The sequence below is a fragment of the Piliocolobus tephrosceles genome, chromosome 10 (genome assembly GCF_002776525.5).
Source record: "Piliocolobus tephrosceles isolate RC106 chromosome 10, ASM277652v3, whole genome shotgun sequence".
NCBI lineage: Eukaryota > Metazoa > Chordata > Mammalia > Primates > Cercopithecidae > Piliocolobus > Piliocolobus tephrosceles.
In genome coordinates, this window is record NC_045443.1 from 26,433,876 (window position 1) to 26,452,291 (window position 18,416).

General features: G+C 39.6%; 1 protein-coding gene across 8 annotated transcripts in view; it reads left to right on the forward strand.

Moving 5' to 3' along the window:
• The window catches only part of SSPN (sarcospan), a 111,703-nt gene that overhangs the window by 35,685 nt on the left and 57,602 nt on the right, over positions 1-18,416 (forward strand). For 5 of the 8 annotated variants that reach the window (XR_002731037.2, XM_031936291.1, XM_023209046.2 and 2 more), the window contains one exon: positions 7,981-8,132. The exons of the other annotated variants lie outside the window; for them this stretch is intronic. Coding sequence is in view for 2 of the 5 variants with exons in the window: in XM_031936291.1 (XP_031792151.1) it covers positions 8,060-8,132 (73 nt within the window). In the remaining 3 variants the exon portion in view is untranslated. The remainder of the gene's footprint in view (positions 1-7,980; positions 8,133-18,416) is intronic. 8 annotated transcript variants of the gene reach the window in all.

Sequence of the window (18,416 nt, forward strand, 5' to 3'; positions counted from 1 at the left end):
ATGGCAACCCTAAACTATGGGACAAAAGTCAATGTCTTGACCATTGGATGGCCTCTTTATGAAGAAATCAGCTGTTTCTTGGGTCCAGATGGGCAATGTACTCATTTCTCCTTTTAACATTTTATTTAGGATTCAAAATATTTTCATAAGGAAAACCCCACAGATCTCATTATCTACCTTCTGAACTGTGGTAAAGTCATCATGAAGGAGCAGTTACTTTGTCTGTTTTTTTTTCTCAAATTCCCAAATCCAAGGCAACCAGAAATGGCGAATAGGTTTTGTTTTAGGAGGCAGAAAATATGTTGATTTTAATTATTTCAAAAAACACAAGTGGGATATTAATTCATGTAGCTTGATGTGATCATCTTAAATGCCAACTCCTATGCATTGTTCAGCTCTTTCCCACTTCATTATATATTTTTCTTTCTTTCTTTTTCCTTCTTTCCTTCCTTCTTTCTTTTCCTCCCTCCCATCCATCCTTCCTTTCTTTCATTTCTTTCTCTGTCTTACTTTCCTCCTCCCTTCTTTCCTTTCCCTTTCTTTCTAATTCATTTGAATTTGTGAATCCTTACTTCCCACTATGAGCATTTCCTCCCCATAATATGCCAGTGTAGGGGCCTACCCTGCCCAAGTTCTGTAAAGAGACTCATAACCTTCCTGGGCACATCCATCTCCCCAGACAACAACCTGGTAGGAACTGAGAAGGCTTGACTGCTTGGTCATGGCCCCTCAGGCTCTGAGTGACAGGAACTCCTACCACCTGCGTTACAGGATCTGCAGGAAGTCCCTCTGATTTTGCTGGTTCACTCTGAACAGTCTGCAGCAATTCTTTTGATAACCAGAAGAGGCAGATGAGTCCTGGCTGAGGAAGGCTGGGTAGAGGGTTGCTGCACACACAGAGCTGAGGCGCCTCAGGGCAGGGCTGCTCCTGCAGCAGACCCCTGGAACCCCTTTTTGCTTTGTGTCTAGGACTCTCTGGCTTGCCCACTGCACACAGTGGTTCCTTTAAAGCAAGGTGTTGTGAGTCTCAGTTGAACGCTAGTACAAGATTGGCCTCATACTATGGGCAGGACATTGACTGCCTGCTCTTGCCAGTAGAGTCCATTGTGTGGTCAAGCTCAGAGGCACAGAGGAGGAGATCTGGGGTCAGGATACCTTCCAATGCGACTGACAACAGCAGAGACAGCTGGTCAGGAGCTAGGTTAAGCCATGCTCTCCGTTGCCCCTTTGCTTTTCATTAAGTCTCCTCATGCGCACAGCAGCCATGTGACCAGCTCTGGGGTCAGGAAAGGCACCTCTGCCCATGGCTGGAGCCTGGCTCCACTCAGCCCTGGCCAGGCTGGATGGGGAGGGGAGGTGGAGCTGCCTGGAGTGCAGAACTAGCCATGGGTTGTGACAGATTGACAGTGATGGGCTGAGAGGTGTGACCCTGCTGGGACATGCCCTGGGCAGAAAGAAGGGGTCATCTAAGGCCACAGAGGGGCCCCAAGGCAAACTCTCTGCCCAGTGAATTAATTTAGTCATGCAGGCAGGAGTTTGGTTAATACCCTAGAAACAATGGTGGGAAAAATAAGTAAACTGGAACAGGCAGGGAAGATGCCTAGGCAGCATGACCAGACTAAAGACTGGCCACCAGAGGAACATCAGGGGAGCCCATAGTGTCCCAGAGGTCTGGAAAGATGGGTTGTGTGCACTCAGGTGAAGATCCCACAGGTGGGGCAGGTAGAACAGTGCAAGGGCGATGCCCCACTGAGCCATCAGTGGTTTTGTCTTTCTGGATGATGGCAGAAGCTGTTCTAGGGTGGCTCATGTTTTAAGAAGTAGGATTCAGTCTGTACCCCTTCATGAGAATGGTTATGTTTACAAAGGCAGAAGGGCTGATGAGTGGTTGCAGGAATAGGTATGATTTTTTAGTATTCCTCTCCAGAGGACAGAATCCCAAATGGAAGCAGAACCTACAAAGAGGCAGATGTTGGCTGAATGAAAAAAAAACCCAAAAAGCCCACTTCTAACATTCTAGCATCAGCAAATGCTCCCTGAATGGCATCCTGAGTACCAAGCCCAGTGCCTGGGAGACAGTATCCATTCATTGAATGGGTAACTGAATGGATGGCCCTTGATCAGGATCCCCTGTTAGAGAAGGGATCCTCTCTGTAAGAGTCTGGACCATGAAGGGGATTGACTGTGACATCTGCCTCTTGATAAGCATTTGTAGATGATTCCGCAGGTCTGGGTAAACCTGTTCCTTGAAGCACTATCAGCCACTGAGGGCAAGACTGGGAAATTTCAGCACAAAGGTCTGGGGAGTGCAGAAGGGGTGAGAAGCTGGAACCAGATCTGCCCTGGTTGGAGCAGGCACTGCACTGTTTGGTCCAGGCTACAAGGGATAGGTTGAACTCTATTTTCAAAGAGAGAATCCAACAGCATAGGGTGTCTCAGTCTATGATATTGAATATTTGATCAAGATAAAGAAAATAGGAAAATGCCCTTGTATACAAGTGAACACTTATTTATATTCCTCATTTACCCCGTCCCTCCAAGTGGCCTTTTGCTGTTAAATGAGCTTCCAATTTTTTAAAGTCAATTTATATTTTTTTGTGGGTCTAAGTAATCACTGCAATCTGAACATACAAATAACATCAATGTGTTCGGTTTCAAGATAAATCACTCTGCTATTTTACAATAAGAGCCAGGGCAAACTTATCTTTACGTCAAATGCTGTCAATCACTTTGAAAAATTATGCAAGCAGCAATATTCAATATAAACAATATCAACATACAAGGAATGTGTGAATTTTTCCTTTGTGGGATACAATTTGTCTATGGTAGTTCTTGAACTGTTTTTCTTCCTTACTCATAACCTGCTATCATCCTAGTCTCCCTTATCTATTATCTTGACTGCGACCGCCCATGCCAGAACCACTATTATCTCTCATCTTATCCTAAGAGCCTCGTGAAGGCCCCTTTCCCTCTTCAGCCTATTCCTAACACAGCAGTGTGAGTGGGCATTTAAAAAAATCAAAGTTACTGGGCGCGGTGACTCACATCTGTAACCCTGGCGCTTTGGGAGGCCGAGGGGGGTGCAGATCACTTGAGGTCAGGAGTTTGAGACCAGCCTGGCCCACATAGTGAAACCCTGTCTCTACTAAAAATACAAAAATTAGCTGGGCATGGTGGCACACATCTGTAGTCCCAGCTACTCGGGAGACCGAGGCAGGATGATCATTTGAACCCAGGAGGCAGAGGTTGCAGTGAGCTGAGATTGTGCCACTACATTCCAACCTGGGCGACATAGTAAGACTCTGTCTCAAAAAAAAAAAAAAAAAAAAAAAAAAAAAAAAAAATCAAAGTCATGTCCTGCCTGTCTTCTCTGTGCTTCAAACCTTGCATGGCTTCCATTTTACTGATAGTAAAATTCAGAGTATTGACTGAAGTCTACACAGCCCTTCATGATCAGTTTCCACTCCTCTTACCTACAATCTCCTCCTCTGTTTCTTTCCCCTTACTCCATTCCACCCATGTGGCCTGCTTGCTGCTTCTTGAACCTACCAGGTACCTATGCCTGAGGGTCTTGGCTTTAGCTCTCTGCCTGGAGCAGTCTTCCCAATGGCATCCTCTGGGTTCACTCCATCTCTTCAAGTCTTTGCTCAACTCTTTGCCTGCCCTGCCCCATCTAATTCTGCAATTTAGCGCCCACCACTGTATTCCTGATCCCCCTTAATTGGCTCTGCTTTTTTCCTTCTTCCTCATTGCTTATCATTTCGTAACATACTTTATGATTTACTTATTTATTATATTTATTTTTTATTGTTAGCATCCCCAAATTAAATGTAAACTACACAAGGTCGGGGTCTCTCTTTTGTTCAAGTGCCTAGAACAGTGGTTCCCCGATCTTTTTGGCACCAGGGACCAGTTTCATGGAAGACAATTTTTCCACAGACATGGTGTGGGGAATGGTTTTGGGACGAAACTGTTCCACCTCACATCATGAGGTGTGTGTTAGATTTTCATAAAGAGCACAACCTAGATTCCTTGCATGTGCAGTTCACAATAGGGCTCATGCTCCTATGAGAATCTAATGCCATCACTGATTTGACAGAAGTGGGAGCTCAGGTGGTAATGCTCACTCACCAGCCACTCACCCTGTGCTGTGCAGCCCAGTTCCTAATTGGCCATGGACGGGTACCAGTCCATGGCCAGGGGGTTGGGGACCTGTGGTCTAGAATAACATCTGGTATTTAATAAGTACCTAGACCATATTATTGAATTAAGAAGTAAGCAAATGAATGTTTTTGGTGCATATTTCGTCATCCAAACCTTTATCATACATCTGTGAAACGTATCCCTGGCCAGTCCATTTGGTCAACTCCTCATTTATTCTTTGGGTACCTGTTGCTATCTAATTTGATCATCTTATATGCAAATAATATCAAAACTCTTGTTTTGTTTTAACTTGAGAAAAATTATTACAAGATTCACCTATGCAGTTAAACATTTTTCTTTTTATAATTCAGCTCAGTAGGGCTTCAAGATAGCCGCTGAGCCAATCTTTCTTTTAGGTCAATGAAGGCCCAAACTTTCTGACACATTTGCTATTCTTACCCTCAGCATACTGCTAATAACATGAGTTCCTTCTGCTGATAAATTTGTGGCTCTCCCACTTTAACTTAAGCCCTTATTTATTCTGTCTAGACATGGATAACTAGTTACTATAGATCTCTTCCCCAGAAGCCCTTCATGGAGCTGAAGAAAGTAAAGCTAACCTTCAGCATTTTGGTCTTATCAATGAAACCGCTCCAATATCATTAACTTTCACCAGGGGACATATTTTTTATTTTGAAAACTGTAACTTTAGTAAGTAAACTTCAAAACATGGCATGCAAATGTATACTACAACAGTTTAGTGAATGAAACAATTTAGTAAAGCTCAAATTTAAAGTGGTGAGCAAGGATTGCCTTTATAAGGAAACCATAATATAACTTGGTTTAAAGAGTTTTGCTTGGTTAAAGGAGTAAAATTTTCATGACAGAAGGAGAAATCCCATTAAGCTACAACTTCAAAACAATCTGAAAGCTTGGGAAGATAAGTTAATATGTTGCCTGAAAAACTATATAAATATAGAGTAATACCCAAATTTAGTTGATGAATTGGTAGAAGGATGTTTAACTAGACCTGACGAGGAGTTAGAAGAAGAGGATTAGGCAGATTCAAACACAGTATGCTTCAAGACGTGTGTGTGTGTGTGTGTGTGTGTGTGTGTGTGTGTGTATGTGTGTGTGTCTGCTAATGAAGAAAACAAGAAAGCATGAGGCTTGAGACCTCAGAACTTTGTATGCAAATATGGCTACAGCTCACACCATGAAGAACTGAAAGCAGTCCTATATTGAAAGAAGGAAGGTTTACACCTGAATGGACTAAGAGTTAAATGTGGTGTGGGAAGTAAGACACAATGTTTTTCTTAAGAAGGCAATTAATACCTTCTCTATAATAAGTAGTAATCAATTGTTAAGGTAATCTGAAATGTCTCTGAAACCTCAGAACCAGAACAGGTAAAATTGGGTGAATGTCTAGCACAAGAATAAGTGAGTAAACATTTTCCATTTGTTTTAGTCTGTTTGTGCTGCTCTAACAGAATACCTAAGATTGGGTAATTTATAAAGAGTTGAAATTTGTTTCTTATAGTTCTGAAGGCTGGGAAGTCCAAGATCAAGGTGTCAACATCTTCTGCGGGCCTTCTTGCTGTGTCGTCACATGGCAGAAGGCAAAAGGGCAAGTGAGAACAGAAAGAATAAGGTAGTTAGCTAGCTGAATGCATCTTTATTCACCTCTTAAAGGCCCCACCTCTTAATATTGCCACATTGGCAACAACTGAATTTTAGAGAGAATTAAGTTTCAACATGAATTTTGGAGGAGATAAAGACATTCAAACCATGGGTTTATAATTCTTTAAATACTGATATGTTATCTCATATAATTTAGATTAATAAATCAATTACATTTTGTCTAGTATTCAACAAATTAAAATTATTAGTGAACTCCACTGTGCTAAACACCAAGGCCACCAAGGTGAACAAAAGCAGTCCCTGCTCTCAAGAAGCTTAGAGGACAGAGGAATGTTCAGTCATAGTACATATCATTTGAGTGTTTATCTTAATAAAGAAATAAAAATCAGAAGTAGATGGCCTCCAATTAATGTAGTTTATCTTAATTCTCAGGTCTGTGCAAAGCCCAGTAAGCAGATCACTCAACTGAAAGTCATAGCAGCATCACATACCACTGATAATCACCTGAACTGCAGACAGAGTGACTAAAGAGACTAAAAAGAATTGATCATTCTTGAGGGCAGTGTTTCTCAAAGCATGCTTCAGAGACCAAACTGCATATGAATCATGGCACAAGCTTGTTTAAAATGGATTCTCAGGATCCTTCCCAAGAACTTATTATGTCGTATTTATGGTGTTAGGCACTAGAGTCTTTGTTTTAAAGAATCTCACCAGGTGATTCTTAGTCTGTTTCAGCATCATGCTGTTTGGGTCTAACACAGAATGACTTTCACACATCTAAACCTATGACATAATCCCAGCACTTTGGGAGGCCGAAGTGGAAGGATTGCTTGAGGCCCTGTTTTCTAGGCTGCAGTGAGCTATGATCACGTCACTGTATTCCAGCCTAGGTGACAGAGTCAGACTCTTTCTCTAAACAAATAAACCTGTGATGTGATGACAGACATCAAAATATCCTAAATTTATATTGGCTTATATTCCAGTGACACTCTTATTATTGATTTATTTAGTTCATTGTCAAATATAAGCCAGCCCTTTTCTATATTGCATTTGTATTCTTGGTTGAATTTTCTTTTCCTTCTAGTTATACCATTTTATATTTGTAGCTATTAAATTTTACCCTGTTTTTGTAAAAGCGTTAAAAAACCTGGTCAAAGCTATTTTGAATTTACCTCTTTTCTCTGCAGTATTAACAGTGCCATGTGATTAGAACCAGTCACACATTTACTGAACCCATGTCTGTAAAGATAACGACAAGCAAACCTCCTCTCAATCCTCCTCTTCAGACTGATTTCTGCTCTGCCTATTAATGACTCTCAGCCATGAATAACATTGGCCTTAGCTTGTAGGACAGTCTCATAAAGAGAAATGACTATTTTCTTTGTATGTAGTATATTGTTTGGTTTATGCAAACATCTCATTTAAAAAATGCTTAGAGCATAAGGGGTGGGATATAAAGAAGAATTTTTGAACTAGTATTTTTATTTGAAAATTTCTGAACTTCTAGTTGGAATAAGAACAGGGAGTGTACCTCTTTCGTACCTTAAAATTAAGAAATAATTTAGGAAAACTCTGGCAGATGATATGAGCCACCTGCAAGGCTCGGGTCTCAAATTCAATCTATACAGAGATGGGGAAAGTGTTTTCCTCTTTATAAGGAGTTCACTGCCCTTTCTGGTTCAAGTCCTCTGGCCATTAGAACTTCTGGCAAAATCTAAGCCTTCCAGATTTTAAGATTGGTAGCTGTGAAGCTGATATTTTAATTATTAAGGGACTATGCAAAATTTTAACTGCTGCTGCTTTGTTCTGTGCGTCCTAATTGAATATTTTCAATTTTGCACTTATGGCCTGGAGCAATTTAATCATCCAGAATACAATTTAATACATTGAAAAAATATTAAAAATGTTCAGTAATGAGTGGGACTAATTGCTATTGTGCCTCACACAGTGGCATGCAACCAATAGATGCTTAACAAATATTAATTTGTGATTGTGACAGGTAGCCCTAGGGGCAGGGAACATGAAATTTTGAGTTAGTTTTCCTTTTCTCTAGTCACCTTCCAATCAGAGATAAGGCACTTTTATACATTAGTTTCACGGTCCACAAAAGGAAGTAATTTTTGTTCATCATTATCAACCTAGGATAGAGAAAGAAATACAGAGGAATTAACTTAATAATTGTCTTTGTGTTTGAAGGTGGCAGCTGGCCAGGTGTTCTCAGGCTCAGATGAAGAATTAGAATGAAATGTGTTTGACTGGAAAAGACTGAGGTTGGATGAAGAAATTCTGGAGAGCCCCTTCTGAACAGCTTTTAACGAGGCTCTTGCTTCAGATGGCCATGACAGAAGGTTAGACCAGATCAGCTCTTGTACAGCCCTGTCACTCTAAGTTGACTTTAAGAATATGGTTACTGCAAACGCCACATGCTCTCACTCCTAAGTGAGAGTTGAACAATGAGAACACATGGACACAGAGAGGGGAACATCACACACCGGGGCCTGTCAGGGGTTGGGGGCTAGTGGGGAGGGATAGCATCAGGAGAAATACCTAATGTAGATGACGGTTGATGGGTGCAGCAAACCACCATGGCACATGTATAACTATGTAACAAACCTGCATGTTCTGCACATGTACCCCAGAACTTAAAGTATAATAATAATAATAACAGTAATAAAATAACATGGTTACTGGCCAAAGATAATGAGCAGCAAGAGTAGTTCTTTTGCATAGTCCCTTAATAATTATGTAGTCTAGTGATCAAAACACTATATAAATGCCTGAACTCAGAAATGTAGCAACTAAGAGATAAGGTTGAAAGGAACCATCAAAATTACCAGCTAAAAAACTGGCTGATTGTACATTGAGAGCCATAGACTGCTCATGACCTTTGACCCAGAGCAGGGATCAGCAAACTGCCGGCTTCTGCTCTGCTGCCTATTTTTACATCTCTAAGAGTGGCTTTTATGTTTTTAAATGGTTGAAATAAAATGAAAACAAGTTATATTTCATGACACATTGGAAACTAAATAAATTCAAATTTCATTGCACATATACCAAGTTTTATTGGAACATAGACATGCCTGTTCATTTATGTACTGTTTGTGACTGCTTTCATAATCCATCAGCAGAGCTGAGTAACTGAGACAGAGATCATATAGCCTGCAAAGCCAAAAGTATTTACTCTCTGCCCCTTTATAGGAAAAGTTTGCTGTCTCTGATCTGGAGACTCTAACCCAAGGAAGTGGCTCATTAACTGTGGAATAAGCAGTATGGAGAAAGATTGTCAATGTAGTGTTATCTATTATGGAAGAATTAGAAAAACATTAAAGGTTTTCCAGGTATATAGATATTATTGAATCAGTTTTGGAATACACACTCAATGGGGCAATAAAACAGAAGGCAATGACTATCTACAATACTGAAAAATAAAATAGTTATGTTAATTAAAATGGAAAAATAGAGCACCAACCTGTGTCACTGTATGATGATAGCCTTTAATTAGTCAATTAATTCAGTTATGCAACAAACATTTATTGAGAACTAGAATATTATTGAGGCATACACCTTATATGTTAGAGTTTTAAAAACCCTAGAAAGTGTTTATAGTGATTGCTTAAAAGTCATATATTTTGTTGATTTTTTTCATCTCAATTTTTTTTTCCTCTATGATGTTTATGCTACCTACATATTAAAAACCTTATGGACAAAGATTGGAAAAAGCAGCAGAGTGTATAAAAGGACAATAAGCAGCTCTCTGTAAGACTGAAACTGTCTGGTGAGGTTTGCGGAGGGTCCCTGACACAGGATAGCAGCTGGTTCTGCTCCAGTAATTTCTGTCTCCTCCTTTATGACGTTTATCTTTGTAAAAGAGAAGAGCAGGCTTCCCTTTACAATCTCTCCTGCTTCCTTCCCCGACCAACCCAGGGAGCCAGCAGGCGTGAAAAACTTTCCCTCCATTCAATAAATATAAACAAGCTTATTTACCGTCATTTTACCATCTGAGCAGACTGCAACTGTCTCTCTCTCTCTCTGTTTCTCTCTCTCTCTCTCTCTGAAGAGATTTAAATGGTATTCCATGTCCTTCATGTGACTTAGTAACTCACACCTGAGCAAGGTTGAAGTGGGAGTTTTTCTGAAGTAGAATTGGTTCTACAGCCTAGATACTGAACACCCTGTTCCTCCCCAGTCGGGAAAATGCCATCTGTTACATTACGTCGCAGTCTTTAAAATAAAAGTACAGCCACTCATTAACCTTGCTTTTGAATATTTTAAGACATAGAAGGATGAAATTAATAACAAGGGCAGCTGGGCATGGTGGCTTACAACTGTAATCCCAGCATTTTGGGAGGCTGAGGTGGAAGGACAGCTTGAGTCTAGTAGTTTGAGACCAGCCTGGGCAATATGGTGAAACCCCATCTCTAAAAAAAATACAAAATTGACAGGATGTGGTGGCACAGGCTTGCAGTCCCACCTACTCGAGAGGGTGAGGTGGGAGGGTCGCTTGAGCCAGGGAGCTTGAGTCTGCAGTGAGCTGTGATCGCACCACTGCACTCCAGCCTGGGCAACAGAGTGAGACCCTGTCCCCACCTACTCCCCCAAAACAGGAATAACAAGGGCAACAACATATTTGTAAGATTACATATGTGATTGGCACAGATACTAAAGGGAAGGGCACTAAGAAATTGTTACGCACATAGGGCATCCAAGGAAAGATGAAGAAAGGAAGTTTAAAAAATGCTAAAATGATCAAATGGGCAATCCACCCCACCCAGTGTTTGGAGGCTGCGAGGCAGGGATAACCCCCGGTTGGGGATGGGGGTGGGGCAAGCGTGCAAGCATCAACTGTTGCTCCGTATCCATTCCACCCAGTGTTCGGAGGCTGTGAGGCAGGGATAACCCCCAGTTGGGGATAGGGGGTGGGGCAAGCATGCAAGCATCAACTGTTGCTCCGTATGAATACAGTTTCATTGACTTTGCAGACATCCTCTCACTTTACTTCTGGATACAGTTAGGCTGTTCAGAGACAACTGTGGGGATTGAAGAACTTAATTAAATCTAATAAATACTTATTGAGTACCAACAATAGTGGAGTCAAGAAATAATGGAAGACACTGTTGCATTCTGGGCAGCAGGAAGAAGGTTTTGTGGAGGGGATGGGTCATAATGCCACCATGGCTGTGATTCAGATACGAGATGGTGACAGCAGAGAAGAGGGCCAAGAGGAAAACACGAGACCCATTTCAAAGGAAAAATCCATATGACTTAGTGATTGGTTAGATGGAGGGCATTATTAGACATTCCCTGGGGGCAGAGTCTGTGCCCTTGACATGCCACAATGGTTAATGTGGTACCTACCATGTTTGCAGCCAGTGTGCTTTGAATGAAATTGAGTTGAAGGTGATTGTTATGCTGGGAGAAATGTGGTACCATTAACAAGATTACAAGGTAAAGAAATAATGCTAGTGATGTTTTTTTATCTTTTAAAAGAAAGATTATGGGCCTCATTTTGAAGAAAAAAAAAAAAAAACAACTTAAGGTAATGATGGTCATTCCAACATCAAGTATCTAGCTAGCTGACTGGAATACTGGGGGAGTGCTTGAAGAGCATTCCTGTATGCATTGAGTATTTCTCTATTTCTTTAGTTTTGAAACTCCCAAAGAATTGATTCTGCTTTCTACTTTTTTTTTTTTTTTGCTTTGTCTTTGCTTCACTCTTTCAAAAGCAATTGGAAGGCTCTCAGTTAATATGCAAATTGATGTTGTCCATACAAATTGCCTGAATTTGGAGTAACGACAGCCACTCGTAATGGGGGATATTTTTGAAATATCCTAATGAGATTGTCTCTGTTGTATTTTCTTTATTTTTCCAGAAGCACTCATTTGCCTTGCGAAGATTTAGGAACATTATAGAAGGAATACAAAGGGATAGGAGGCTTAGTATTTAGCCTCTGATATCAAAATAGGATTTTCAAACAGACAATAGTCATGTAAGCCAGATTTGGCTGAGAAAGAGTTTTCTAAATCTCTTTACCATTAGCTACCAAGACTAAGCTAGGAGGATTCAAATCATAGATTTTTTTTTTTTTTTTTTTTTCTTAGTGCAGAGAGTATAGCTCCTCCTCTTAGGACAGCCAGGCTATGGGGGTGGCTAATGAAGGAGAGAAGAGGATATGACGTAGAGGAAGGAGTAGGTCTAAGTCTGGCCCTGCTGATCCAAGGAAAGGAAGACAAGGAGTTTGAGGAGGTCAAATATCAAAGTTCTAACCCCTCTTTCCTATGTTAAGTTTGAAAATTCAGCAAGTAAGATTTTAGAAATATTTAGGTGGTTATGTGGAAGCGGAAAGACATTGGACTCATGTCTTCCTTTTCTGAGGGTTGCAGAGCAGGCTGTGGACCCTAGAAAATGCTCTAGCCTTAGAGCAACTGGTTCCTCCTACCACGAATTTGACCTTAAAGACCCAAATTCTCTATTGAGAGGTTCCAGAGGTGTAGAGAGAACTTGCAGAGAGCAAGTTCTGAGCACCAAAGATTCAAGCAAATATCATCTGAAGAGACAGTACAAAGGATTGGACAGGACTAAGCTCTGTAGATTACACAAAATATAACCCACTGGCCTCCCTACATTCCCCCAATTCTCAACAACACAGGGACTCATGAGGTCATCTGAAAAGCTATAGTGAAATTAAAAAGCTGCATTTCTTTGTGCACCTAAGTTTATACAATGTGAGTGAATATTCTCGGTACCATACAAAGTTAAAGTTAGGAATTAAATGGGGATTGACTACAATAAATTATTCTGTTTCTCAGTGTAACTCTAGATCTAGAATAAAGCGGAGGAACTAAGAAACTTGTCTTCGGACATATGGCATTAATTCCTGTGGCTCTAAGTAAGAACTGTCCTAAGCCCTTAATAGACCATATTCCTGCAATGACATTAAAGCAGACTTCATAATATAGTGCTATTTTAAGAGTCTTCATGTATTTTCTGAGATCCAAACAATTGGATTGATTGCCACTATTGAAATCCTTTCAAGTAACAAAGCATTATAAAGAAAATCTATACAAACATCCTTGAATTATATGCTTCACCTCTTGTTCTTTAATCATCTATTGTCATTACTCTAATTTTTCCCTGTGGTCTATGATTTGCTAATTCTAAGTAAGCTAGAAGAAATTTGCTTTAATTCAGAATCTGATACTTTGTGTTTTGGAATTCATTGAATAAATACTTACCGAGCAAGTTCTTCTTCCCGGTTAGGTATTTGTCTCCCCATCCGTAACCCTGCTTAGCAGTCAGATTGGGGAGATTGAGAGGAACAGCTTTGCCCATTCAATAATACAAGTAATAATAAATGTTAGTGTTCATCATTTGTCAAGCAGTGTATGTAATTATAATTACTTTATATAAATTATCACATCTCGCCACATAGCAACTCTACAAATAGGGGTTGTTTTTATCCTTATTTTACGAATGAGAAAACTGAGACTTAGAGAGATTAAGTAAATTGGTAGAAAATCATATAGTTGGTAAGTGATAGTGATGAGATTCAAACCCTTCCCATTAACATGGTTCTTTGCCTCCTTCTGCTATTTTGGGATGATAGTGTCGGCTCTTCTTCATGTCCTCCAGAATACAGAGGTCACTTTTAGCCTGAGTTTAGGCCTAGAAAGTAAGGTCGGATCAGAAGCAGAGGTGGGTTACTCAATAAATGAGTATGTATGTAAATAAATGTGTGTGTGTATACATTTTTGAATTTGCCATTGTAATAGCCATAACACTCCTGACATTTTCCTAATAGTTTTGATTTATTAATTTTAGTTATCTCAAACTTCATCAGGCAGCCGTGCTGTTGAAAAGCCATTCTCAAACAATGGTTGGTGACCCCCGGAGGTCCCTGAGACCCTTCTAGGGGGTTTACAAGGGCAAAACTATATTCTTAATAATACTAAAAATTATTTTCCTTTTTTAATATGTACAGTGGAATATTTCCCGAGGCTGCTTGATATGTTCTACTAAACACAATGAATACTGAAGGGGTTATGAGAATCTAGCTATCTTCTAATCAATCTAGAGATTTACAAATATTTAAAATAACGCCCCTGTTTTCACTATTTTTTTTTTTGTCAAAGAACTATAGTTATTTTTCATCAAAGTATTTATGTGGGTTTATAATTTTGTTTTTAAATGAATTAATAAATAAATATTTTACAAGATCTCAGTTTTAACTTTTAATACAATAAGTATCAATGGATATAATTCACATAAACCAAATATCTTTGAGCTGCTTAGTAATTCTTAAGAGCATAAAGAGTTCCTAAAACCTAACTTTTTGGGACTGCTGGACTAGAGAAAGGAATCCTGGAATTGGCATCGGAAGACTCCAGCCAAGGCTTCACCTCTACCACTTGTCACCTCTGTGATGTGGGGGAAGCCATCTAAACATGCCAACCTTAATTTTCTCACTGATAGCAGTGACAGGATAGCAGCACCTCCCTGCCTCCTAGGTGTAGACCAAATACAATAATGTATCCAAAGTCACCCCATTCATGAGAGTCTCTTATAATTTCATATTTTTATTATTATTATTATTTTTTGAGACAGGAGTCTCACTATTGTTGCTCAGGCTGGTATTGAACTCCTGACTTCAAACAATCCTCCCGCCTCAGCCCCTTGAATGGGCATAATATTTGATGGGTAATAGATTCCACTTATTCAGTGTGAAGTATACATTCACCTTCGAATTTTTTAAATGTGTGTTTTACACATTTAAATGGTAAAAATGTTGAATATTCCAGAAGGACTTTTTGTGGAAAAGTCTCCTAGCCTTTACCCCATCACTCCCGCTCCCTGGAGGTAAATATCCACCCTTGCCCACTGCTGTTTTCAGTTCCTTAGGTAGTTACCATCACAATTCTGCATAATAGGCTAATTCCTCTATTTCTTGATGAACATTTTTAGACTGTGTCTAACAAGTCCCTGATGTGAAAGATGAGGATATAACTCATTTGTATTATATCATCTCCTATTAGATGCTAATCTATGATTTTTAACAGAAATAAAGTAATTTTCAATAAATGGCATTTGCATTGCTATGAGATTGTAAATAATGTGGCCCACATGTTCTTCTCTATAGGCTCAAAGCCAAGATTAATCTTTGTGCCACTTGGAGAGGGTTTCCAGCATAAAATACAAATGTGTTTTCAGAATATCCCCAAAAACACTTGTTTGTAATCATTCTGTTACATAGAATTCACTTTCTCTTTTTTTTTGAAACCGAGTCTTGCTCTGTCGCCAGGATGGAGTGCAGTGGCACAATTATAATCCACTTTCTTTACAGATCTCTAACTCTCTCCCCCTCTCTGTCTATGTTTCCCCATGAATCATGTATCTATTGTTCCAATCTTCTATGTGGATTAGCTTCCAATTTTTGTTTTATGGATACCACATCTTTATCAACAGTCCTGAGGATAGTAATGAAAAATTTTTAACTAGCTCTCTTCTGTTTGCTGAATTCTCCCCATTCCCTTTGAGGGCTGTTCGTTTTGATCCTTCTGTTTTGTGTTGTTGATTTGACTTACACATTTCATGATCCTTCACTGCCTGTTCATACTTAGACGCAGGACAAGATATAATGACTGACGGGCTTCTGGGTGATTTCCAACTTCCAGAACTGGGAAACTTTACTCAGGGGTGTGAACTGCCATTCTAGGAGTGTCTGTGTGTTTCCTTTCTTTAGAAAAGAGCGTGGGGACAAATGTCAGGGCGGCCTTAAGGGTGTTGTTCTGCATTTAAGGGTGGAAGTAGGGGTGATGGGTGCAACTGTTCTCTAAATAGATCTTTAATGAGGTCCCCAGGTTTCAGGTTCACCTTTGAACTTTGCCCTCTGTAACTACAGATTCGGCCTCTCCTGGGAACCCTGGTGCATCCCAACTCTGGACCCTTTCTTTTTGGGGATATCCAGGGCCTCTTCTGCTAACATGCTCTTTTTTTTTTTTCCTGTGTTCAGATACTTGCTGATCTCTTTCATATGCTGATATCTTCTTCACTTTCTCCTTACTCTTACAGGTTTCTTCTTTTTTCTCTTCCTGTTTTACTATTTTATGGCCATTTCCATAGGGTCTTAGGAAGGAAGGTAGGCAAATACATATGTTCAATCATTATCTTTTATAAGAAGCCTGTGATGTTTATCTTAGAAAGCTATTTTAATCATTGATTGACAAGCCATTGTATCTTCAAATTTTATATTTCAAGGAATTTGGAAACTAAATCCCAATACATTAAAATGTATTGCCCTTACCATTTTTCTTATTTCTTTTTGTTTATTATGTCGACTGTGGCTTATTTATATGGACAATTAAACTTAAATAGTGTCTTCAAGGATGAATGAAGCAATGAAGATTTATTTAAGCAATACCATAAAACTACTAGACAAGGAAAAATTCATTTGCAGCCATCTCCGAAACTCAAAGAAATATGTGATACATGAGATTTCTATATTAAGTTTATAAATTTTTTAAGTGAACCATTCTACGACGTGGAAGGCAAGCTTCCTTGGCTAAAAGCATCCCAGGGAGGAAATGGCCAGGGTTTCACTGGTCACCAAGAAGATAAATACACCCTGCTTAAACCCAGTAAAGGTGAAAAAAATCAGGAGACTTCTTTGCGGTAGCCATGAGAAATGTTAGGCATTATTTGAAGGTCAAACTCACACTTTCAAGGCATTATCACTAACTTATACACCCTTGATCTCTAAATACTACCTTGGTTAAATATTGATCATGCTTCAAGCTCCACTTAAACTGCAAATACTGACCACATCTACCTATTTTTCTCATTGACATCTTTATTGAGGTATGATTGACATATAATACACTGCACATATTTAAAGTGTACAGTTTGATAAGTTTTCCCATCACCTTCTAAAATTTTCTTGTGTCCCTTAGTAATCCCTCCCTCCCCCATCTCCTTATCCCCCTACCGTTTATTTATTTATTTATTTATTTATTTATTTATTTATTTATTTATTTATGAGACAGAATCTCGCTCTATTGCCCAGGCTGGAGTGCAGTGGCGAAATCCTGGCTCACTGCAACCTCCACCTCCCAGGTTCAAGTGAGTCTCCTGCCTCAGCCTCCCCAGTAGCTGGGACTACAGGCACATGCCACCACACCCTGCTCATTTTTGTATTTTTAGTAGGGATGGGGTTTCACCATGTTGGCCAGGCTGGTTTCAAACTCCTGACCTCAGGTGATCCACCTACCTCAGCCTCCCAAAGTGCTGGGATAACAGGCGTGAGCCACCGTGCCTGGCCTCCCCCTACCATTTCTAGGAAACCATTGATCTACTTTCTGTCTCTACAGATTAGTTTGCATTTTCTAGGATTTTATACAAATGGACTCATTGGATGTATTTTTATTTTTGGGGGGGGTCTGGCTTTTTTCTCTCGAATGATTATTTTGCAATCCAGCCATGAGTTTATTTCCATGTTAGGAATATTACAAATAAAGTTGCTATGAACATTTGCCTACAAATGTTCATTTGTGAGTGTAGGCTTTTACTTATCCTGGGTGAGGTCATATGATAGATGTCTTTAACTTCTTAAGAAATTACCAAACTCTTTTCCGAAGTGGGTGTAGCATTTTGTGTGCCTACCAGCAGCCTGTGACAACTGCAGTTTCTCTACATCCTCACTAACACTTGAAATGCCCATTCTTTTCAATTTTAGCTTTTCTCATACCTGTGAAGTGACACCTCATTGTGATTTAATTTGCATTTTCCTAATGACCAGTGATACCGCACATTTTCTCAGGTGTTTATTTGCCATATATCTTCTCTTATGAAGCGTCTGTCCAAATCTTTTCGGTTTTTTTCGGAGTATTTGTGTTCTGATTACTGAGTTGGAGAGTTCTTTATATATTCTGCATACAAGTCCTTTTTCAATATGTGATTTGTAAATATTTTCTCCCAGTCTATAGCTCACCATTTTATTCTCTTGCCATTTGGCTAATTTTATTTTTTTATGATTTTATGGGAATATTTATGTTTTAAACAATGATAATAGTAATATTTATAATTAGCATATCCAGGAATCTGTTTGTTTTAGAGAGCTATACAGAAAAGCTGAGGCGATGCCAAAAGTTTAGCTCAATAAACCAACATTTGAAAAAAGCAGGTCACTTCAGCTGTGAGATATGAATCTATAATGGGAAATATAATTCTATGAAATTCACAGAGCTTACTTGTTAAAAATTTAAAAATTACACGAACTATAATTTTAATGGGCTTAAAAAGCAAATTCAATTCTGAGTATAAAAAAAATTATTTTGAGGGTTTTTTTGTTTGTTTGTTTTGAGACAGAGTTTTGCTCTGTCATCCAGACTGGAGTGCAGTAGCATGATCTTGGCTTACTGCAGCATCTGCCTCCAAGGTGCAAGCGATTCTTCTGCCTCAGCCTCCCACGTAGCCAATATTACAGGCATATGCCATCACGCCTGGCTAATTTTTGTAATTTTAGTAGAGATGGGGTTTCGCCATTTTGGCCAGGCTGGTCTCAAACCCCTGAACTCGTGCGATCTGCCTACCTTGGCCTCCCAAAGTGCTGGGATTATAGGCGTGAGCCACAGCCTCTGGC